The following is a 23,189-nucleotide window of genomic DNA, read 5'->3' as shown; positions in this document are numbered from 1 at the left end:
GATTTCACTTCTGCTAACTGATTCCAGTTCCTAACAGTTCCTTAATCAAACCCCCCCCCCCCCCCCCAAAAATCCCAAACTAAACTACTGGTTATATTAAATGTTAAAATAAATGTTCTGATAAATTGGAAGTGCAACCTGTTTTGCCATGTGTGGCATTTTCCATGGTCGCTGCTCTCTCTAGAGAAATAAAGCCACACCTTTGACCGCTTTGACCCCTGGTCCATTTCTCGCTGCTAATAGGCTGCGTGCTGCGTGCTGCATGCAGCGTCACATGGCATAGACACGCAACAAATAGGTCCTGCTGGCATTTGTCTAAACTCCGAAAGCAGCCATTATAAATGAGCGAACCTAGGAACCGATAAGCAGAACCAAAACTATTATTTTTTTTGGTTAAGCGGTACTCATTAAATGTAATCAAATTTCGGTACCAAACCCTAGTCCCCCCCCCCCCCCCCCCCCCCCACACACACACTCTATGGATCAGAGCTCAAACCTTTATTAACAAACAGAAGAAACCTGTTTCTCTCTGGACAATGTCTCAACGTAGTAGAGGATAAGGGGAATAATCTGGGAACATCATTGAGTCCGTTTATGGGCGATCTCGGGATTAAAGTGAGTCATCAAAGTGATGACATGATGGGTTTGACTAAATCTGAATCGTCTAATGCCTGAAATACAGCAGTAACCTGTTGTGAGCCAGCAGAGCGAAGCCTTCTCTTAAATATCCGCTCTTGTACCTAAATCCCTAATCTCATCGTACCATAACATTCAATCTTCTGACGCTCGACATCAGATTCTGCAGTAATGTGGAGCTCTTAATATATTCCACACACAGAGCCTCTCCAATGACTTCTGTCTGGTTGAATGTGTGTTTAACCATGATAATATTTCATAAATGACTGGGTCTGATAAGGACACTGGTCTTCCCGTGCTTGGATTCATAATTACACTCACTTGGCACTGTTGCGTTCATCATAAGCGCTTCAGACTGCAGCATTTAAAGTGATAGATGTGTACACTTAATTATTTAGCTGCTTCAGACTGTGGAACAGGACAGATGGAGGGTTTGTTAGCATCAAATGTTTAAAAATCAAAGTCAGTGCCAAAACTCCACAGTGGATTAACTATGAACAAAATCTCAATGTCAGAATCTCCAAGCAGTCACAGATTTCAGTATATTATTTTGATCCTCTTGTTGAGAGGTCAAAGGGTCATTTTAATCAATTTTGGAAAAGATAGAACTTGGAAACGAGAGGTGCAAACCAAGTCTCACGGCAGCCTGCAGCAGATTGGCCACCTGGCCACCTGTTTTGGCTCGGCTCTCTCCAGGCAGCCAGGTCTCACATTTATGACCTCCAAATCCATCTGTTGGAGCTAAAAGAAACCATGATCCAATTATCTGTCAAATTGACAGGATAAAGTTCAGCAGGCTCATACGTGTGTACAACTAAAAAACATTTCTGCGTTTGGGACGGTGGAGAAGTCCCTACCTGCTTTCAAACCTCGTTTCAGGAGGGCTCAGGGATCCTAGAGGAGATTCCTGCCGGTCTCCTGAAACATGAGGAAAACTCAATTTGTCCGTATCACAACAGCCAATAAAAACTGTGTGATGGCTGCATTCACCCTCATCTGTTATCTGGGAAGCTCCAGCTGTGTGCAGCTGTGAGATAACAACTGAGCATCAAATGAAATCAAACCCTAAGATTCATCACAGTGAAGTCATAACCTTCTATGCACAGGTCATGAAGTTTTCTAGTCTTTTATGATTTAATTAAACATTAAACTGATGTTATTTGAAAACTTGTATCAAGCAAGATTTCCACAGTTTAATATCCCAAAATATAGTCAAAAAACATCACTCACCGAGTTTATGCGCCGCATGGATTTTCTTGTGCGCTGAGAATGTGTGAGCGGAGCGCGATTGCGCAAGCACGCAGCCGAGAGAGAACATTGGCGGCGAGTATAAATCCAGCGCTTGCATGCTTAACGCAGATGTGTGGGAGCATTTTGGGTTCAAAAACAAAAAAGAAAGCGACGATTGAGACAAAAGTATGGCGGTTTGCAAACTGTGTCACACAAACATTAAGTACTCTGGAAATACCACCAACCTGTGAGCCCACCTAAAACGTCATCACCTGGAGTCCATTGCCTACTTTATTTGTCAGGATTTGAGACTTTATTCGGTGGCGCATGGTGAACGCGATGGAGCCCCGCTATGCTATATTCACCTGCGAATTGAATTACTGGCTGCCATGGTTTATTTTTAGTTAATCTGGTGGCAAGACTGGCGAGGAGCTACCTCATATGTTCAGTATCAAGCTAAAAAAGCTGCCAAAGAAGGCCACGTGCTGCACTTCAACTCTCCGTTGTTCACTACTTTTCAGAAGCTTGCATGCTACAATTTGCACTCAGTTTCAATAAATGAAACTAATTTTCTCACCACATTTTGATTCATTTTGTCCAGCATTTGCAAGCTGCCAGTCAGAGCCATATGTTGTGTAATTGATGCTTTCAGTTCAATTAATTCAATCCAAGTCAATGGAACTCTCACAAGATGTCACCAAAATCACTTTGTCCCTTTAAAATCTTTCATCAAAGGATGGAAGTGTATCAAATGGTATCGTGAGCTGAATATCGTGATATATATCGTATCGTGAGCAGAATATCGTGTATCGTATCATATCGCGAGATTAGTGCATCGCTACAGCCCTACTGACATTAGAGGATGTTCTTAAGTTTTAAAATTCAGACAACTAGGGGGTCCATCTTCTCCATTAATGGGTTTAATCCTGAAATTGAAAATACTGCCCTTTGACCAGTGGCACAAAGCTATTAGCAGACCAGACAGAAAGAAAAAAAAAATCAGTAAATCCAAAAGCTAGAAAAGATGGGATGCAGAAACATTTTGTAAGTTTTTTGCTTGTGATAGGATTACTATAGAATAAAAACGCTAAAGATGTTTTCACTGGGAAAATAGGAATGTTAGTGCAATATGCTTCAATTATTCATCTGAATAACCACCACGTGATCCTCCTTCTGTCCATTTGTTAACAGGATATCTCACTTTTATTTGTTCATAGGTTTCCCCATAAGTCTCCTTGAAAATGACTCCGAAATTACACTCCAACAAAACTCCGCATGGTGGAGTTTTCTGGCCAGGAAGTGTTGTTCGCCTCAGACCAGAATTCCCACTGAGCCGGGACAGTGTATCACTGAAGGACACCTCTGCAGGTAGTCCCTTGCTGTCAGATGCATCTCCTCGCATACTGCTATTGTCAGCACAATAGTGTCAATAATCACAGGCAGTAACGCGGTAAATACATTTCTGCCATGGTTAAAATATCAGGTGCACCAAGTGTCAAGCAGCTTTGATTGAACATTGAAAGACGGAGGGTGATTTTTTTCACTAGGTTTTGGCTGCTTCTATAAGCTGAAGCCACTGCGGAGTGGAGATAAGGCTCCACCTGCCAGCCATGCTCGTCAGTGTATTTGTGTTTGTTAGAGCCCCACTCTATGTGTGTGTGTGTGTGTGTGTGTGCGTGTGTGTGTCCTCGTCTCAGGCCTGCCAAGATAAGTGGCTCTCAGGCACCCAGCCATAAAATCTGAGCTACACTAAACACCCAACAGAGATCAAGCCAAACAGTACAAAGGAAAAAGACAGAATTCTCAGGATGGAGGAAAATATGAAAAGATAAACAGAAAGGTCATTTCCTCTGCAGCAGCATTAGAAACACCTGTCAACTCTAATAATGTGTGCTAATGATAATAAAAGGAGTCGCACCTGACCTGACATGTATTAAAGCCCAATAATGACACTTGACAACCGCACGCTTCCTCCCTCACCTGTGGAGTTGAGTCGGCCGCATCTTTACACCTGATGGTGAAGAGTTTAATCCGTGTAGCTCATGGGAGGTTCACACCAATCCCCCCTAGTTCCTGAACGACCAGGGGAGGCACTAGTGGAATGACCAGGACAAATACCCTCACCCAGCTCCCAGTGTCTGTACGGACGCCCAAAAAAGCTGAAGGCAACACAGAAAACCCAACCAGCAGCCTCCATGTTGGTAGGCAACGTAACCGATCGCTGCGCAACCTTAGTGCCCCCATGAACGATTCTTCAAAACAGACATTATTGTTAAAATCCCCCCTCATCATTGCTTAATATAGTCAGTTAGAAAAAGTTCAAATTTTCTCACATCTCTGGCTCAACATGTCATAATAATGAGAGATTGGTGATGAGGATGACGATGATAATGATTGTAAAAGCCGTGACATCCTTTCAACCTCTCACATGGACTCATTGTATTGGATGGAAACGCAAGTGAGATATCTGCATAAAAATTCCACTAATCTACAGAACATCCTGCCAGTGGCTTAGAACAGTCTTTAGAACCCAGGAACTACAATTTAATAAAGATCACCGCCAAAAGTTGATCCCTTTTTCCCTTTAATATTACCGATCCTTCCGCCAAATTTCATCTGAATCTGTCCATTACTCTTTGAGCTATCATGCTAACAACCAGCACACTGTACAAACTCATTCTGCATATAAATAGAGAATCTGTACGCATGGGAGACAATGTAGAGACGGGGAAGCTTCTGGCATCCATTTTTCATTTAAGTAGCTTTGATCAATCATGTTTGAGCAGGCCCAGTTACATCCATATGAACAGTCTCTGTGGAGCACAAAAGAGCCAAAACACATGAGCTGAAATGCAAGGTCACAAACCTTTGTCGTGGCTTTAAACTGTTACTGTACCTGAGTGTAAACTGGCTACTTTTGAAACAATCTGCCTGTATTTGTCATCTTTCAAATCCATGCTAATATCTAAAGCTGCTATTTCAGACTGTAACTGATGAGCGATGCATGGAACAAGGAAGTCTTGAAGGAAAGGATATCCGCTGGCTACACCGGAAACCCTTAAATCACTGGCTCTTGCTCCCAGAGGTTGAGTGGTCAGACATAGGTGATGGCTCCCCAGATTGTGGGTTGTGTAACATTGTGCAGGTGTACCTAATAAATTGGCCAGTGAATGTATTTTGTGATTATCTCTGGGCGGCCCAGAGGTGTCACCTCATAGCAAAGTGGTTCTGGGTTCGTCTGTGACTTTACACATCAGGCCCTTGACTCACCCAACGGCAGGTGGGGTTCAGCCCTCTAACAGCGCTGAGAGCTAGCTTAAATGGATGACTGTATGTGCCTTTGTTATCACAGGACTGATGTCCTATAAATCAGAAAGTCTTGATCTCAATGCAATTATCTTATTAAATTTTATAATGATTCACTATGTCATGATTCTGAAACCCTCTCTCTTTAATATGTATGATTTAGTATCTTGTAAATCATAAGAAACATTCTGGAAGCTTTGAGGTAGCTTCATTACGTCTGCTATGGAATCTAGATTTGTTGTTTGTTTTGGTTCTGTCAACAAGGCTTTACAAAAATCTGCAATGAATGATGTGAAGAAAATAGTGTGCAAAGACTGTGGTCCCAAGATGAAGCCATTAAATCTTGAGATGGATCGGACCAACAGCTCCACTGAGGAGTTCATGTGATCACAGGTTTCGATTTTGATCAGGTTTTCTGGAAAGATCAGTAACATTCAGAGGAAGACGTGTTAAACTTTTGGAGGTGATCTGGGATAAACTGTATACCCTGACTCTTCTGAGGTATTGTGTTTTCATACTGATGAACTGAAGGACTTTGGTGGTCAAGGGTCAAGGTTACATGACTGAGGTAAACAACCGCAATAAAGTATTTCATGGGTTGGGTTTTTTTTTGGTTTTTTTTTAGGAAGTTCCACAGATATCAATACCACGTTAGTTTAATCATGTAGCAGCAAGTTAAAGAGACCTCTCTGTTTCTGTCTCACTCTGCTTGTACATCAACAAGCCTCAAAGACCGTCCTTCCCAGGATTTACATTCACAAATTCATTCTCTCTCTCTCTCAAAAACAGACATTTCTACTCACATTCTGCTGATAGATTGATTCGGCAAAACTCCATTTCTCACCCTTTGTGAGAAAATGACAGGAAGTATAAAAGGAAGTGTTGAGCTGCCGCCTGTTGAGTGTCTCATTGCATCATCATCATCGGCAACTACTTGATTTACGAGCAATATTGTGAGAGCGTCTTCTGCGCGATACCAAAGGCTAATGTAACGGTCATAGGCAAGCCCTGAATGCATGCGTTTGTTTCAGACTAAAGAAGGAAGTAGACACCACGAGCCACGAGTCATGCCTGTGTCTGCATAGCTGACAGTGTGTATGTGTATATGTCTGTGTGTGTGTGTGTGTGTGTGTGTGGTCCAATCATGACAAGAGCAGCTCTGATCAAACTTCTAATCCTCATGATCATGACCTTCATCATCTGCCTCCCAGAATTCTTCACATTATACAAAGGTGAGAATTAGAAATAGGGGCTTCTTTGCCACATGATTTTGTGTGTGTGTGTGTGTGTATGTGTTTTAGCATTACAAAGGAGGAGCTGTTTGCTTTGGCTTAGTTTTCTTAAACATTTTAGTTGAAACTTTACATTTAAGGCCTTGGATTCAAACGTATCTTGTTGAATCGCTTTGCCTTGTTTCTTCCTCATCATGCAGACTGGTTCTAACCCTGTTTTACTTTCATCCTGAGCTGAGCAATATTACAGAATCCAGCTCCATGCAACACTGACTGCTTTGAGAATGCATCCGTACCACGCTGCCATGCGAAGCTTGCTCTCTTTTTTAAAGCAGCTTGTACTCGTGCACGTGTTAGCACTCAGTGGTTTTGATTCTTATCGGCTTCTCCGCTTCTTGTCTGTCTGCATCTGTCAGTGACAAACTCCAGGCAACAATTTCCATTTTGAGATCTACATTTTTGACTTGAGAGCTTTTATTTTTCCCCCCTTTTGTCTCTGCTAAAGCTCAAAAGATCTCTCTGGATTTTGTCATTCTCTTCTCAGTGTTACAAGTTAAACTTGTCTGTCTGCCCTACGAACCCTGTGATCAAGACAACCGTGTGAGGGGTGGGGAGAGCAGCAGGAAGACTGGGGTTGCTGATGATACAAGGCAGAGCATGTGTGATCCTTCTCAGACTTCAAGAGGTGAAAAATGGGAGCAGGCCTGCGTAGAGAGACGCGGCCATGGCAACACCACACGTCCGGACTCCAAGAGAGGAGTCAAAGACCGAGAAATGAGCTTGTTCGTGTGTGAAACACACAAGAACCTGGCAAACCTTCAGAGCAACATCTCATCTTCAGGTATTGATGTTTATGATAAGCATCTGAATATTTCTGGTAGTGCTGGGATCATTAACACCCACAATTAATCTGGAATTAATTATAAGAGCGCATGACCCATTTCCTCTTTTTGAGTTCAAGGATGTTTACTAAAATGCATAAGGAGCACACAGCAGGGTGTCTCCGTGGATCATTAGACAGAGGGTAAGCACAGTGTCTCTCTGTTATAAAGGTTTGACTGCATTCATGTAAATAGTCCCCACGCATGCTGGAATTAAATACTACACGCACAGCAGCAGGAAAGCACCGCCGCACTATCCTGGGATGAACTCAAAACACAATTTACTTTGAAGACTTCAGCAAACTGAACATGCAAAAGGTTTCTGCTCCGCTGCATAGGCAGGCAAGTACAGTATTAGTCAAACATAAATACTAAACTCTAATAACTTGTATCCTCCACGAACGAAACCATCGCATCTAAGTGAGAAAACAATCCAGGCATTCGTCCCAACCCTGACTTCTTGATCCAAATGTGCAAAAATATGTTCTTTATGATTAACATATCACAAAATTACAACTTATCCTAAATAAAACCATTCATAGAACCCATATCAATTAAAAACAAACAAAACAGTTACAAATGGGCTTAAGTCAAACTGACGTCTGTTCACAATATACCATAGGCAGCACCAGCAGCTACTTGCAATCTGGAAATGTCAACCAGTCCAAGATGCCCGGACAGCAGTCACACACCAACTTTCAGCAAGTTTGGCATGCAGAATCCCTCCATCCCCGTCAGTCTGCCTGCTTGGAGACGTCAATCAAAGACCTTCAGAATTACCCTGAAAATCTGCTAATCTTCAACTATCGCCAAAAGTCAATACGACCTCACTGGAAATCAGTCATTACTCATAAGGGCCGACCACTATGGGATTACTGAGCCGGATGCTGACTCTAAAGCAGAAAAAAGACCTATTACGATATGTGAAACCCACATAGCAAATTCATGTCTTGTGTCTGAGCCCTCAGGTGGCAGGCTGCCTGTCTCTGGGACTTAAACTGCAAATACGCATGTAAAGTAGATACTTGAGTTCTGTGCTTTGGTACAGATACTTGAGTAAAAATTAAGAAATTTACTGTGGATCACTGAGGGAAACTTCAGCTTTGCTCGAGTAGAGATGTTGTGCTTTGTTCACATCGAAAATATGATATCAACATTTCAGTCAGTCAGTACTTCGCTCAAATGACTTGAGAAAGTTGTTTACATGCCACTTCCTGTTTCTCTGTGCCAGAAGGGTGAGCTATCAACAAGCGTTAACTTCTGCTTTTCTGTAACTGTAAGTATTTGATGTGGACTCAGCAGAACTGATACAATCATGGATCTACAAAGTCATGAAACCCCGTTCGTTCATCCCTTATGGTAACTCCATGTTAGCATTAGCACCATGCTAACTACTTAAAGGCAGCTTATTAGCGAGGCCCGTGTTAGCCTCTGTACAGCCGACAGATATCTCGCAGAAGCGGGAGACCTCTAACGTTTATCTCACATTTTGTCATCCCTCCATCACCAGGTGTTAAAGTGCATGTAGAGGTGTGGGTGGAACTTCAACTGGGAGACGCACAAGTCTCGAACCTCACCTTGTACGGCCGCGGTAACCACAGCTCCGTACACCTTCACCCACCTGAGGAGGACAGTCAAGACGAGGATGTGGGGTTGTACTGCTGCCACTCGGCCACTTCGGGGACAACCAATCATAACGTCTGTCTCCTTTGGCTGTCCAATCAAACAGATTTGAAAGGAGCGGCGAGGGAAACGTTGCCCCGGAAACGTCCTCAGACAGGTTTGTGTGATTAGAGAGGAGCGATCGTCCATCAGTTTTAGTTTATTTGGGGTGTAACGGACTGAGTTCTATCTTCTTTCTGTTAAGAATCTTGTTTTCTTTGTGACTAATACATCACAAATTTCAATCAGCCTCGTCCCCTCTTGATGTCTTTGGACTGTGGGAGGAAGCTGGAGTACCAGAGAGAACCCACACAGGAACAGGGAGAACATGGAGACTCCATGAGGATCCCATGCCTGAGCCAGGACTCGAATCCTTAACTTGCTGTGAGGCCACAGTGCTAACCACTGCACCACCGCGCCGCCCCAAATAAAACCATTCATTGAGAATCAATCACTATATTATTAATGTTAGGAGGCACGGTGGTGCAGTGGTCAGCACTGTCACCCCACAGCAAGAAGGTTATAGGTTCAAGTTCCGGGTCCAGCTTGGGATCTTTGTGTGTGGAGTCTCCATGTTCTCCCTGTTCCTGTGTGGGTTCTCTCTGGCACTCCAGCTTCCTCCCACAGTCCAAAGACATCAAGAGGGCCCCCCCCCCCCCTCAACCCTTAACAGGAAGAAAATGAATGGATTATTAACATTGAGAATATGATAATATTCCCAAATGTACTGTATTTCCAACAACCTCTGCTGTAAACATGCTGTTCTCAAGTTGTTTTTTTTCTGCAACAGAAATGGTCAACTGAACAAGTACGTCTTGTTGAATACACCATCTGTTCTTAACCCAGATTATCACAAATCTAATATATAACACCAATGCTGTTGTCTGTTATCCAGATGAGTGGGGGAATATGTTCAAGGTCCTCTGGTTGACCCTGCTATGTCTGGTGGTCCTGACTATGCTGACAACTGTGCTCGGAAAAAAAATCTGGAAGGGACGCGACTGCGGTAACACACACACACACACACACACACACACACACAAATCATCCCTTTAAACAAATCTGATTGAAGTGAAGTGACATAAAAAGCAAGTTTCCTTTTTGACAGGCAATCCCGAGGGGCGTCCTCCTGGTTCCGTCCTCACTCTCCAACAGTTCAAAGGTATATTTCGATTTATTTCCTCTGAACAATCAGAAATCTGAGTCTTGATTTCCGGAATACACTTTCCTTTCCTACACACATTTTGAGACCTGATTCTCACGTCTTTCTATCTTTCTACAAGCCCGAATTGTCCAAGCTTCACTCTGTGGTTGAAATGATATATTTTCACTATTTTGATGCTGATTGTCTCATTTTAGTTAAAAAAAAAAAAAAGTCCTCATGTTGCACTCCTATTTTGCAAATGTGATCTGAATTGAGTTCCATAATATTTTCCAATAGCTTCCATGTTATGTCACCCAATCTTTACGTACCGGCCAACTACGACGCACCTCCTTTTTTATTTCAAGCAAATATCTTTACAGGAAAAAAATTTTCCCCCTTAACTTCCATGTCATGTATCATTAAAATCTCCAAATAAATACTGGAAATTACAAGACTGGACAGATGAACTCGCATTACAAATGTTGCATTCACCTGATATCTGATATTTTAATAAGTATGTTAAAAGACAGTTTGTCCAAGCATCCATGTCGTGTGTATGCACGTTAAGTGAAACATTTGTCTTTGATTACATGTCATGACAAGTGGAATCAGCGCACATCACAAATTATTTGTTAGAATTAAAAAAAAACAATTATGTGACAGACTTTGCACGATGTGGGTAATCAACAACTGCTGTGCATTGTTTTTCTAGATAGAGAAAAGTACACGGAGGTGGTTGCACCTAAAGGTAACTATTTTTGTTATGTTCACATTTTACTGAGATATGATTTCAAATGTCAGCCGTGAAGACTTGTTATCTGTCAGGGGAGATCCTTGACACAAATGGATCTCTAGTGTGGTTCGGTCAGTTCCTAAACATACACATGGTTTGGGAGAAAACTGGCTGAGTATTGCAATTACGACTGCTTTTTCTTTTCTTTTGCTATTGACAGGACTGACAACCATTCAAGAAGTTGACATTACAGGTAAAAAAAAAAAAAATTGTAATCTCGCACAAACACACACACACATCGGGTTGTGTTTATATGTGTTATGAATCTTCATGTGTGTTTCAGATGAAACAGAAACTCTGCTGGATGGAAATGTGGACCACGGCTAAACTGGTAAACCAACATTTAATGGAACAGTCACGTTTTTTTTGTTGTTGTTTTTTTTCACCAAAAGTTCAAACGAAAACGACACAATTGCATCTGAAGTCGCTGCTTTTCATGTATTCAGTCGTCGTTATGGTCTGAATGTTGCTGAATAAGTCATCTGAGTCTGTTTGACTTTTAAAGTAATCAACATGGTTAAAGCCTGAAAATAACATCCAGTGTTAACAAAAGAATGGTGTTGGCAACATGAAAGGTTGTTTTTTTTTTCTCACATAGGCTTACTAATTAACATGTTTTATCTGTTTATTTTGATTCATTCAAGCTTCAAACTGGAGGATTGTGCGCCAGACTATTTCTTGGCTCTCTGACCAGTTGACAGGCAACAGCCAGAAACTGAAGGAATCTGATGCTTTGCCAGTAAATGGTCTGGCACATCAACACCAAATGGCAACTCTTTTTGTACTGATTAAGTAAAAACAAACAAACAAGAGGTGGCTTGTAGGTGGATTTATTCATTTTAGAACCCCATTTCTATTTTGTGCTAAGCCATGCAAGCCATTATAAGGTCGTCAAATGAAGACATCTTTTATAACCGACACCCAATTTTTTTCTGTAAACGATAAGATGACACATTTTTCAGAAGCAGTTTGAAAACATAACAAGATACCACGCCAATTGGTGGATTTATTTATAGAATGCCAAGTTTCCAGATATTATACGAAGCTAAACTTAGATGCTGACTGTAGCCTTAAACCCAGGAGACCAAGGTGACAGTTTTCTCAACTTCCTCTCCATCAACAAGTGAATTTCCCAAGATGTCAAACTATTACACGCACAGTTTGTCAAATGATCGTTTTAATCTCACGTGAATTTTTTTTTTTCATTCTGCAGTCCCTCAGCTAATCTACATCACCGCAGCCATCCCACCACCTCCCCGCTAACAGAGGAGCAGATCTGGTGAAAGATGTGGACTTAACACACACACTCACGCGCGCGCGCGCGCACACACACACAAACATCAGAGGGAAATAAACACCACCTTCCAAGCACCATGATGATGAAAATATCTGCATGGTACACCCAAACAGTATTAGAACTTATTTATTTTGAACATATCATCCTCAAACAGTCATGGGCACAGCAGCTTTAATACATTAGTAAAAATGTCCAAATGTAAATAAGTGAAATAGCTCCCGGATATTTTTTCACTCCGAATTGCAAATCATTTTGTATTCGAGGCAGAAGCATCTGATAAAAGGCGCTACTGGCCACAGCTGAAAGGAGGCAGCACATGATGACAGGACTGACTAATATTGTCATTCTTGCCCACATCCATGCACCTCTTTAAGGTGAGAAACTCCTGCCATCCACAGATCTGACTCAAATGAATTACTAGAATTTCAAGAGGTGTGAAAGGAAAGGGGGGAACATAATTTATAAACCTCTAAAAGAAAACAAAATGTAATAAAAAAAAAATGTAGTTCAATGCCGAAGTGAGAAGTAAATAACAAGCTACACCTTCCAGAAATGCCTTCTGTGGTTTTGTGTTCAAACACAAAACCCTCCGGACATGTCTGCTTTTATAGGTGGCAGGAGGAGATGAAAGTAGAACCTAAATAACAAACATTCAACTCAAACTGCATAAAAGTACATGGTAGTGTTGCTTCATATAATTTCACTAATACTGGCATTTTGACTCTACTGAGATTTGTTTTTAAATTCAGCAAAACAGACATTTCATTCGTTAGTCGTAATACGATAACAGACCACGAGGAGTGCAAAGACAGCTTCATGTATATCAATGTCAAGTCCCTTCAACACCATTCAAATTTTGGTTTTAATTTTGGTTCAGTTTTCAGAGATGATAGTTTAAAAAGAAAAACAACAGACAGTTAAGCTTGGATCTGCTCTGAACATAGTTTGGTACCTTAATGTAAAACTATAAACCATAACATAACATTTAAAGACAATTACAACCTACATGTTACTGTGTTTTTAAAGTGTTCTCTTCAGGATTTAATTATAATATATAAACACCAACCTCTGTCTGCAGCCCTGGCACTTAATGGAGATAGAAGCACTTAGTCTGGAATCATCTATTTCCTAGATCTTTTCTGTACAACAACAGATACATTAAGACAAGCGGGTGAGCAGGTAGCGTGTGTGTGTGTGTGTGTGTGTGTGTGTTTGCGTGCGTGTTAGTGCTGTGTGTGCGCTGCTGGTTCTGTGGAGGCTCTGCAGTGTTGGCTCTGGATGTGGGAGATCTGCAGGACAGGCAGCAGCAGCTGAAATGCATTCTGGATGTAGTTGGTACTGTTGGAGCCCTGCGGACAAGACAGTCGCGACTTCCATCATCATTGTAATCATTTTTTTCCCCATAAAATACATATGCAGGGAAAAAAACAAAAAACATTAGCTGACTAATGATTAACTGTGTGCAGCCAAACTTTGCATTCACAACCAGTGTATGAGGTACATGTACATGAAAGAAATATTGTGATTTTTTTTAACTGTTTAACATCTTTTTAACTTATGTAAAGCATCTGACTACCTAGAAATAAACAAATAAAATGTAGAAATACTATTATTATAAAAGCCCTGAAGTGAATAAATAAGGTTTTAACAAGGGGTACCTGGCAAGCGAATGTATGTTCTGGTGTGGGAGTATAAAAAAGATATAATTATTACTTTTATTTTAAGTAATCAACCCGTCCAGGGTGAACCCCACCTCTCACCCAATGTCAGCTGGGATAGCCCCCCCCCCCCCCACCACCACCACCACCACCACACACACACACACACACACACACAACCCTTAACTGATAAGCGGTATAGAAAATGATATATGAAATATAATGAATAAAAAAATGTAAAGAATGCAGTAAAATTGTTCAAGCATATAACATAATGTGGAAAGAGGGTGTTTTTTTTAATTCAGAATGGATTAAAGTGTATTTTAAGTGTAATCCCAGTGTTAAATTCTATTTAATGGGGATTTTCTATATTTATATAAATATTTTTAAACAGACCTGTGTAAGTCTTTCTTTGCTTCCCAAATTAATAGTGAATTATCCCATCGACACATTTATTAGCACAGCTACTGCAGCCGCCTTCAACCTGCTATGTCCTTATTTTCATTCATCCTAACTTGATTTAATCAAAGCCTGGAGGGAGAAGTGTGTGTGTGTGTGTGTGTGTGTGTGTGTGTGTGTGTGTGTGTGTGTGTGTGTGGGTGCATGCCTCACCTCTAACAGCACGCTGTCGACCAGCGGATTTAACTCCTCAGCTTTCCTCTGGCCCTGAGAGACAGAGCAAGATGGGAAGCAGCAGTGAGTAAGAATGAAAGATCAATCATAATTCTCAGAGTTTCCATTAGAAGTCAACACAACACACACACACACACACACACACACACACACACACAGCAAACAACTGAAGGCTGGCACTGAAACCATTTTCTTGCAGTAAACACATCACGTGACTCGATCTTCCCAACACTGAAGCCTGATATCATTCAATTTTCTGGATTTACAGTGTTGAATTACGACTAACACAAACTATTTAAGCCATTTATCCAGAGTCAGTCTCACAAACACGGTCCTGCTGTGAAATGAGAAAACTGAACTGAACAAGAATTAATTCAGTGTGATTTACTTAACCAGCTCCTGACTGGTTTGATCAAAGCTTGACTGCGGTTTTTGGAAACTACAGAATCTCGTTTAAATGTGAGAGTCGATGCGAAACAGAGGCGGGTTTAACTTCCGTAGTGCGACATGTTTCTGAGTGAAAACACAGTAGGTGGGAGGCGTGTAATTACGAAAGGGATTAAAACCTTATCCTGCACATTTAATGGGCTCACTCAAACACAGCTGTTGCTTAGCACTCCATCACTTGCACCGTTGGACCCTGAGGGATGAGGTAAGAGAGACAACAACCCCATCTGGGACTTTGCCTTCACAAAATGAATGTTATAAATTTAAACTCCCATTTCGATTTCTCTTCTAGCTTCCACATCGTGACACGTTCACATAACCAACAACTGAGTTAGTTCAGGCAGACCACAAAGTCAAGCTCAGCTCATATCTGTGCTCTGTCCCTTTCAGCTGACCTTTCCTGCTTTCAACTTACTCATCTTATCTGCTTCCACACACACTGTTGGCTACAGTCACTCAAGCTCCCTTATTGAATCCACGTCAGTCCACCTGCTCTTCTTGCTTCCTCTCCGCCGTCTTACAGCCCATTTCCACCTCAACTTGCCGTTTACAGGCTGTTTCTGACTAAAACAATGTCAGCTCAGAGGCTCCGTGATAGTCAAGTGAGTGGCCAAGACTAAATTGGCAAAATAGAGTTTTTACAACAAACATCCAAACATTCAGTACATGTCCTACTGTGACACTGGTCTGCTGATGGGACGGTTAGCTAGCTAGCTCTTTCTTTTACTCAAAGATCACATGTTTCTTAACACATGATTAGAACATGAAGAATCATTTTTTTATTCACTTGAGATACTTTTCTGTAGGAGTCTGTCAACACGTAATCAAATTCATATATGATTAGATTATAATTTTTGAGCAAATTAGCTTCATTAGTTCAGTTCACACACACATACACCCTCTCACCTACCCCGACAAGAAGCATCGTGGCAGAAAACTTTTTGGCCAGACACTCCACCTCCTTACACATGGCGCATGTCAACCTGCAACACAAGGGTAGAGCTTAGCAAACATTGTTGCTATCATGTGCAGTGCACACAAAACACACACAGACACACACACACCTGGTGAGGATGTGTGCCTGGTCCCTTGCTGGTTTCTCCAGCTCCTGGCCATGGAGGATGAGTTCTGCCACCTTGTGGAGCTGCTCAATACTGCGAGCTGTCACTTCTGCGAGACTGCCTACTGATGACAGGTAAACGGCCTTGAAAGACGGAGGATATCGTGATAACATGTGCAGTGCGCACACACACACACACACACACACACACACACACACACACACACACAAACACAAAGAGGAAGGTAATTTTAAAAAAATGAAAGAAAACATCTCATTGGTGATTGTCATAATGGCTGAGTTGCCGTCACCTCTACAGATCGGGGCTCGACCTCTTTCTTTTCCTCCTCTTCTCCCCTCGTCTCCGCCCCCTCCTTCTCCACATCCTCCTCATCCCGCTGCTCCTTCCCATCTTTCTTCCTCTCCTCTTCACCTTCTTCAGTCAAGGCCTCTGCTCCCGGCTTGTCCTGCGTTTCCGTGCCAACTGTCTCCGTAGTGACAGGCTGCTCCACCATGATCACCCAATCATGGGCTCTCATCCGAGCCTGGATATGCATAATTAGTTACCATCAGCTCTTGGTGATGAGAGATCGCCGTCCTGATGTATGCTAATTAGATGCATATACATGATTATATGGTAATGTTGGTTCCATATGTGTGTGTTTGATTATGCAGCAGGACTTCAAAGGTGATAACTTTAATATTACTTCCAGGACTGAAGCGGGAGAATGTGGATGCTGACACAGAGTTCAAGGGTTTGTGTGTGTGTGTGTGTGTGTTTCTCTATCAGATTTATTAAGAGCAGAAGTCTCAGTTTTAGTTTTAGAGTAAATTTCAGTGTATTCAATGTGTTCCAGAAGCACATTTACAGTCTAAGACATGATTGAAATTAATTCCAGCGAGGAGACAAACAGTTGACAGCTACCAATTGGAACTTTTGTCAACATTTCAAGTTCAAGTCTCTTACAACTCAGACAAGACGCCCTTGAATCTCCAACAGCTGGGATTTAGAAATCTCCTATTCCGTGAGGGTTCTTTAAGCAGTTATGAAAATGCTAAACACAACGTGCCTTCTGGCTGTGCTGCTCTCGTGTCTGTTGATGCAGCTGCCGGCAAAGAATCTGCATCTCATAACTTATTCCCTTCTACTTCCTGCCCTGGGTTATGTGTTTTAGGGATGGAAGGATGTTGTTTGGGGTTCGGATTAAAGTCGGTGGAGTTCATTTCCTGCTGTGATAAGGAAAACTATTTTCAATCCTGAAATGTCATTGAAAGCTCGAGGAAAAGCAACAATCAGCTGTCAAAAATATTCATTAAGTGCAGCTCTAATGCCTGTGATTCACATTTTTGAAGACCATCCCGCACACGCGTTTGAGTGTGTGTGTGTGTGTGTGTGTGTGTGTGTGTGTGTGTGTGTGTGTGTGTGCTCGCGTCACCTTATTAAGTTTGTCTGGTGTCGCAGCAACATGAAGCTCAAACAGCAGCTCAGTGAGAACGCTCACAAACTCCTCGCCATCCGCCACTGACAGAATAACATGCACAAACACACAGATTTATGCAGCATGTTCGAATATTTGTGTAGCAAATGTAACAGCCACAGGTATAAAATGGGAGCAGATTTCCACTACATGCCATTTGATTCTCCGTTTGCCTTCAGCTAACAACACCACAGAGATTTTGTGGGTCCCTGTTGTTTGTCTCTGTGCCAGATTACTTCTTCATCACAATTTGAGTTTCAAGTGAGCAGCACACAAGCAGATCACAAAGAGAGGTCTCGATCTCAATGATGTGTTTTCAGATGAGATGCCTATATGTCAACGGCCCCCAGACACCAACTCAGGATCAGGCTCCCTGTTGAGTCCTCCAGTGGGGGGGGGGGGGGGGGGGGGGGGCACTCTGCACTGCTAAAGGCAGCTGTCACACGGTACATGTTCATGTATGGCTTTTAAAGTGTAAATTGACGAGCTGGTGAGGTGAGATATGATCCTTTGAATGACAAGGCATCCCCTCTGCAGCATTTCACTTTTGTAGAACATTCTCTGCTTGTTTAGCACAGACAACACAACAAGATCAACACTTGCTGCACCAGAGGATCTGAGGACTCAGGACTTTTGTAAATTATTTGGGTCGACAATTTTGTAATTTTTGTGAAAAACAGGATTTCCCAACAACAAAAGGAAAATGTGAAAGTATCATCGAACTACTCAGGAAGCATTTTGTTCTTAAAGGACTAGTTAGGTGTTGGTAATTTCCTATATGGAGAATGAAGCAGTAAGGCAACAGAAACACCCACTTGCTGGTATCCTTAAGGAACGCTTCAGAGATAGCTGCCAAGAAAGCAGTCGCCTGTTACTAAGCTCACTATTGGCTGTTTGCTTGTTTTTACAAGCCCTGTGGCCCCAGTCCATCCAAAATTTGTAGCAAAAATTCAATTAATTTTTAATGGCGCAAATGCCTGAACAAAATTTAACAGAGCTAAGCTCATAGTTAAGCTACATAAACACAACAGAGCCCACAAAGGATATCAGGGAACTTTTTGTGCTTTACGGATGTGGAAATGAGGCATAAAATATGATCGAGCCCTGACATGGTCCTGTTTTTTTACCAAACTAAAAAGCCGCCTGATACTGAGTTGGCCTCCAGGGACCTCCAGCAGGTCGAGGTCACTCACACAAGGGGGTAGAACATTGTAATTGGGAACTTAGATCACCGTTATCCATGGACTCCCCTTCTTTCCCCTCTCCTTCCTCTGCCTCCTCTCGCTTCATGAAGATGTCCTTGATAAAAATCAGCTCCTTCTTCATCTCTTCCTGCTCTTCTTCCGGCATGGACGAGAGGACAGCTTGGACCTGAGAGCAGATCATGATTTCATCTCCTCAAACTTTTTGCATCGATCAATCTTCGCCCTACAGCCTGGGTGAGGTTTACCTTCCCCTCGCTCTCATTGGACAGGATCTCCAGGGCCTCCAGGTGAGACAAACCCTGGTAGTCATCAAACAGGATGCCATAGTGGGCTGTGGGTGCGCTAATTGGATGGTTGCTCAGACGTGCCCGCTCCTTCTCCTTGGCTTCCTTCAACATCTGAAAAAAAAAAACGCACATAACAACAGCGCTGCACATTTAAAATGTGGAATATGATTGAAAGGCATGAGCTTATTCTGTTCATGCTGTGGTACAAAAGGTTTCTGGGACAGGAGGATAAAGAGTGTGTGTGTGTGTGTGTGTGTATGTGTGTGTGTGTGTGTGTGTGCGCGCGCGCATGTGTTTGTGAGCCCCAGCGTGCCTGACTCAGCGATGCCGTCTTCTGCATTAGGGTCTTGGTCTTTTTGAAACCCGGATCGCTTTCAGCAAGAACAGTCATGGTCTTCTTCCCAATGAACTCTAAGGCGTCCAGACCACCGCTGATCACAGATTTACCCTTTGAGATGGGGAGAGAGATGAACACAGAGGAAGAGAGGGAAGAGGAGAGGGGAGAAGGCCAATTAGCATGTCATTTGGAGCAAAACGTGGGAGTTTTTCTGCTTCGTTAGTGTTAGTGTGTGTGTGTGTGTGTGAGTGTGTATGTGTGTGTGTGTGCACGTGCGCATGTGCTGACTCACTGTGTTCTGCACAGCGCTAGAGATGGAAGAGAAGACGCCTCTGTTGGGAGCTGCTGCGCTGGTAGATTCTAGGGAGTTGGAAAGTCCAGCATCCTCACTTTCTCCTCCTTCTCCCATTTCTTTCTTCTCCTCTGGATGTTCCCCCTCTTCCATCACCTCCTCTCCTACTGAGGTCTTGTGGAGACGCAGAGCCTCTCCAGCCTTCACCTTAACTGAAGTCAGACTGTGACCTGTCCACACAAACACAAGCTAATCCTCACAGAGACAAGGTGATGGCGTGTGTGTGTGCGGTGGGGGGGATGAAATAAAAGGCGAGACGCACCCACTGTGGAGGTGGCGCTGCTCAGGAGAGATTTTCCCCAGGAACTCCAGCCTCCCCAGCCTTTATCTTTCTCCTGACTGGACCTCTGCACACACATTTATATAACTATAAGAATGATGCACAGAGCTACAGGCAATACTGACATGGATGAGCCTCAAAGGATGAAGTAAAATATTATTTTCATTATCCGTTGCTCTTCTGGTCTCTTCTTCATGACAACAAACAGCAGTCAAACTTGTTTTAATATATAAAATAAGAAAAGTAGCAAATTTACTCATTTAAGAGGCTGGATTAGGACAGTTAGGGTATTTTTGTTTGAGAAGTAACTTAAAACATACATTAAATGTCATGTGATTAACTGATAAATTAATTAATCCTTGCAGCTTTTCAGTGAGTTAAAGTCTCTGTACTGAGGGGAGAACCTGACGTGACCATCCACAAAATCAGGTAAAAGCCATTCATGCCACAAATGCTTTTTCCAAATTTAGATTGTAAACATCATGGCAAACACCCATTTCGATTTATAGGAGTAAAAAAACAACCTCAACATAGGTTTTACAAAATGTTAATCGGGACAATCAGGATATCATGTTAATGGAAATGACTGTATATCAATTATTTATTAGAGATTGGGGTTACAAACTCAGAAAACTGCACGGTTCACAGAAATTAGTTATTTGTTTGGTAATTAAGAAAAGGCCTCAAATTTATGCTGCTTTGCCTTTCATATGTAGGTTCTGCTTCCTAACGGGAGGCTTGATAACATCATCGGTGCAGTTCTTGGTTTGGGAAATACATTCATTCTATTTAACAGAGGTTTTTCTGTATATGAACAAAAAACAAAAACTAGAGGGACGGTACAGACAGTTTCACAAACCTCCACATCCTCCTCAGCAGCGTCCGGCTCCAAGCTCACTGGTTGGTCACACTCCGCCACCTGACCCTCAGTGTCCGGCTCCATCAGAGCCTCTGAAGCGTCAGTCACGTTGGCGCCCTCTGGGGTCGTCTCCTCAGCTGACTGCTCGGAACTCTCAGGGGTCAGAGGAGGCAGCGAAGGGGCTGAAGATGGCGTGACATCGGCGGGGACATCCTGGTCAGTGCAGGGGTCATCAGGTGGACGAAGAGGGTCTGCATCTGAGGTGGCAGCCTGGGACATGTTGATCTGGAAGTAAAGACATCTATGATTTTTTATGGTTACTAAGCAGACTCCTTTCATCCTGCAGCTGAAATATTGTTTTAATTAATAAATCTGTGATTATGACATTAACATGGAAAGGTTTTTTTTTCTCCTGCACAAGTGATTAAAATAATATATACTGACATGTCACCAAAATAGGAGTTAATAAAATGACACATACTTTTTGTGTAACAATGCTAACAGTAGCATGAGGTGTCACCCTTACTGGGCACACACCCTGTACACACCTGAGTGGTTGGACTTCAGGACGCTGCAAACTTACTGCAAAACTCCTGAAGTGAATCACATTACTGCGATATTCAGAAAGACAAAGTTCACATGCATGTCACTATACATAAAGACCACCGGAGACATCTATATACTATAACCAAACACAATTTTAAACATTTTCAAGGTAATTTCAGCAATAAAATGCGAAGACAGATTGTAGGGAAGGAATTATACTTTAAAATGCGTCAATCTGAAGAAAATGTAATGAGGAAAGAAAAATTTGTCAACTTTAATTTAAAGTAACTATTAAGTAGAAGAGGAAAATGCAGATTCTACTCAACTGAACCTGCTTTTCCACTGCTACTACAAATACTACATGCCTGAGGTACAATGTTAAGATTCTCTGATAAAAAGCATCCCCTAGGAAGTTTATGTTTATTTTTATTGACATTTCTTGTCCATTTTTGAATTAAAAAAACCAGAAGTCACGTTGAATTATCAAACATTCACGGAGTCACATCGCCATCTAGTGGAGACTTGTTGTACGCGCCCATGTGACCAACTGTCATCCGCTTGTTTTCAATCATCGTCAATTAATTTCATGGCGTTTTCAGCAGTTAAAATTCATTATTGTGTGTACATATGCCTGACACCTCGCACATTAGATGGTGGGTAAACAACTTATATGTTCACGTCAAACTCCCAGGGGAAAAACTTTCAGGGAAAATGACACTTAATATACGAATTATTCTGATGATATTCCTGCCTCCTCCGTTTTTTCATGAATAAAATTGGATCATGTTCACGTGTGTTAATATATCAACTGTCGCGATAAATATAAATATAAAAAAGTTAGTCATCAAAACCACCTGCAACACAACTTAAAACTGACACATTCATTCATTTTAACACCGATGACGCCAGTAACGTTTTTTTTCAGCATATGTCGAAGCTGTCGCTGTCTTCCTCCACATTATTCTAACACACGACTGTTGCACGCACAAAAACATCTTCTCCACCGTAAACGCAGACACAACATTAACACTGCAGTAAATTAATTCAGCCTCCTTCGTTTGGTTGCAAGTGTTTCACTTGTCACAGCCAGAGAAAACTTAAAAACCCAAGTACAGGTTTGTTTTTGTGAAAGTGACAGTGCATCTCACCCGTTTGGTGCCAGCCAGCGGCTCTTCTTCCGCCCCGCCACGTCGGCAGGCCCGCTACCCGCCGCGCCGAAGAGTAACAACGGGAAAGATAGTTCCCTGCCTCTCGGTGGGACAACAGTCCACCAGAGCGGATGGTACGAACTAATTAGCTAATTGAGTCATAGAGTGTGTAAAACCTCGCCTGTCCAGAAGACATTTTGATCTACTAAGACAGAGACAGCAAATGACGAGCGCACGTTGTCGTACTCTGATAAAATACTGAGATAAAATATACGCCCACATTGTAAAAGATCTTCGGCGTCCGGGGTTTCATATAAACGTCAAAACATCGGAATTTTTCTTACAGTCACACGGCCTTTGAAAAATAACTTGTTTATATGTTGACATTGGGAACGTCGACAGGTTCGAAGCGAAGACACGAAGTGAGGGAAGGGAACTATTTCGTCTCAACTCTGTTCTTCCGTGAACAGAAAATAGAGCGGATGTATATGACTGCGCCCGCTACTTTTTTTCTTGTAAATTCTCAACTACAGTTTGCAACATAAATAATAATTTAAACACCTACAAAATATGGCAAATAACTTGTCTTAATAGGTTCTTGCACTGAGATTTTCGCAGGTCTCGCCAGTGGCTCGTTGGTCTAGGGGTATGATTCTCGCTTAGGGTGCGAGAGGTCCCGGGTTCAAATCCCGGACGAGCCCATCTTTTCGTTTTGTAA

At 42.2% G+C, this 23,189-nt stretch overlaps 2 protein-coding genes, 1 long non-coding RNA gene and 1 other non-coding gene across 6 annotated transcripts; 2 read left to right on the top strand and 2 right to left on the bottom strand.

Moving 5' to 3' along the window:
* Positions 1–494: 494 nt before the first annotated feature.
* On the bottom strand, positions 495–9,170 carry LOC147257495 (uncharacterized). Its single transcript, XR_015117609.1, has 3 exons — positions 8,907–9,170; positions 1,494–1,554; positions 495–1,377 (listed from the first exon to the last, which is right to left on the bottom strand). It is a non-coding gene; the product is annotated as an uncharacterized LOC147257495 (long non-coding RNA).
* Positions 6,228–14,170, top strand: LOC147257494 (uncharacterized). Its single transcript, XM_086211466.1, has 9 exons — positions 6,228–6,404; positions 6,949–7,245; positions 8,796–9,065; positions 9,843–9,953; positions 10,056–10,109; positions 10,804–10,839; positions 11,045–11,077; positions 11,168–11,215; positions 12,098–14,170. The coding sequence occupies exons 1-8, from the start codon at positions 6,278–6,280 to the stop codon at positions 11,209–11,211; spliced, it is 972 nt and encodes a 323-aa protein (XP_086067592.1). The 5' UTR covers positions 6,228–6,277; the 3' UTR covers positions 11,212–11,215; positions 12,098–14,170.
* Positions 11,741–22,876, bottom strand: fam114a1 (family with sequence similarity 114 member A1). 3 transcript variants are annotated; one of them, XM_086211464.1, is made up of 14 exons: positions 22,472–22,775; positions 21,326–21,388; positions 20,778–21,062; positions 19,901–19,985; positions 19,579–19,808; positions 19,263–19,397; positions 18,908–19,060; positions 18,690–18,828; positions 17,416–17,501; positions 16,291–16,524; positions 15,984–16,123; positions 15,830–15,902; positions 14,452–14,505; positions 11,741–13,530 (listed from the first exon to the last, which is right to left on the bottom strand). In XM_086211464.1, the coding sequence occupies exons 3-14, from the start codon at positions 21,054–21,056 to the stop codon at positions 13,405–13,407; spliced, it is 1,734 nt and encodes a 577-aa protein (XP_086067590.1). In that variant the 5' UTR covers positions 21,057–21,062; positions 21,326–21,388; positions 22,472–22,775; the 3' UTR covers positions 11,741–13,404. The 3 variants fall into 3 exon arrangements, with proteins under 3 accessions (XP_086067590.1, XP_086067591.1, XP_086067589.1); XM_086211465.1 differs by lacking the exons at positions 21,326–21,388; positions 22,472–22,775 and adding an exon at positions 22,816–22,876; XM_086211463.1 differs by lacking the exon at positions 21,326–21,388.
* Positions 22,877–23,100: 224 nt separating this feature from the next.
* Positions 23,101–23,172, top strand: trnap-agg (transfer RNA proline (anticodon AGG)). The gene has a single exon. It is a non-coding gene; the product is annotated as a tRNA-Pro (tRNA).
* Positions 23,173–23,189: the final 17 nt, after the last annotated feature.

The sequence above is a fragment of the Aulostomus chinensis genome, chromosome 8 (assembly GCF_037954235.1).
Source record: "Aulostomus chinensis isolate RoL2024-O1b breed Wild chromosome 8, RoL_Achi_v1.0, whole genome shotgun sequence".
Classification (NCBI taxonomy): Eukaryota; Metazoa; Chordata; class Actinopteri; order Syngnathiformes; family Aulostomidae; genus Aulostomus; species Aulostomus chinensis.
The sequence above is the reverse complement of the archived record's forward strand: the minus strand, read 5'-3'. Positions and strand labels throughout refer to the sequence as shown.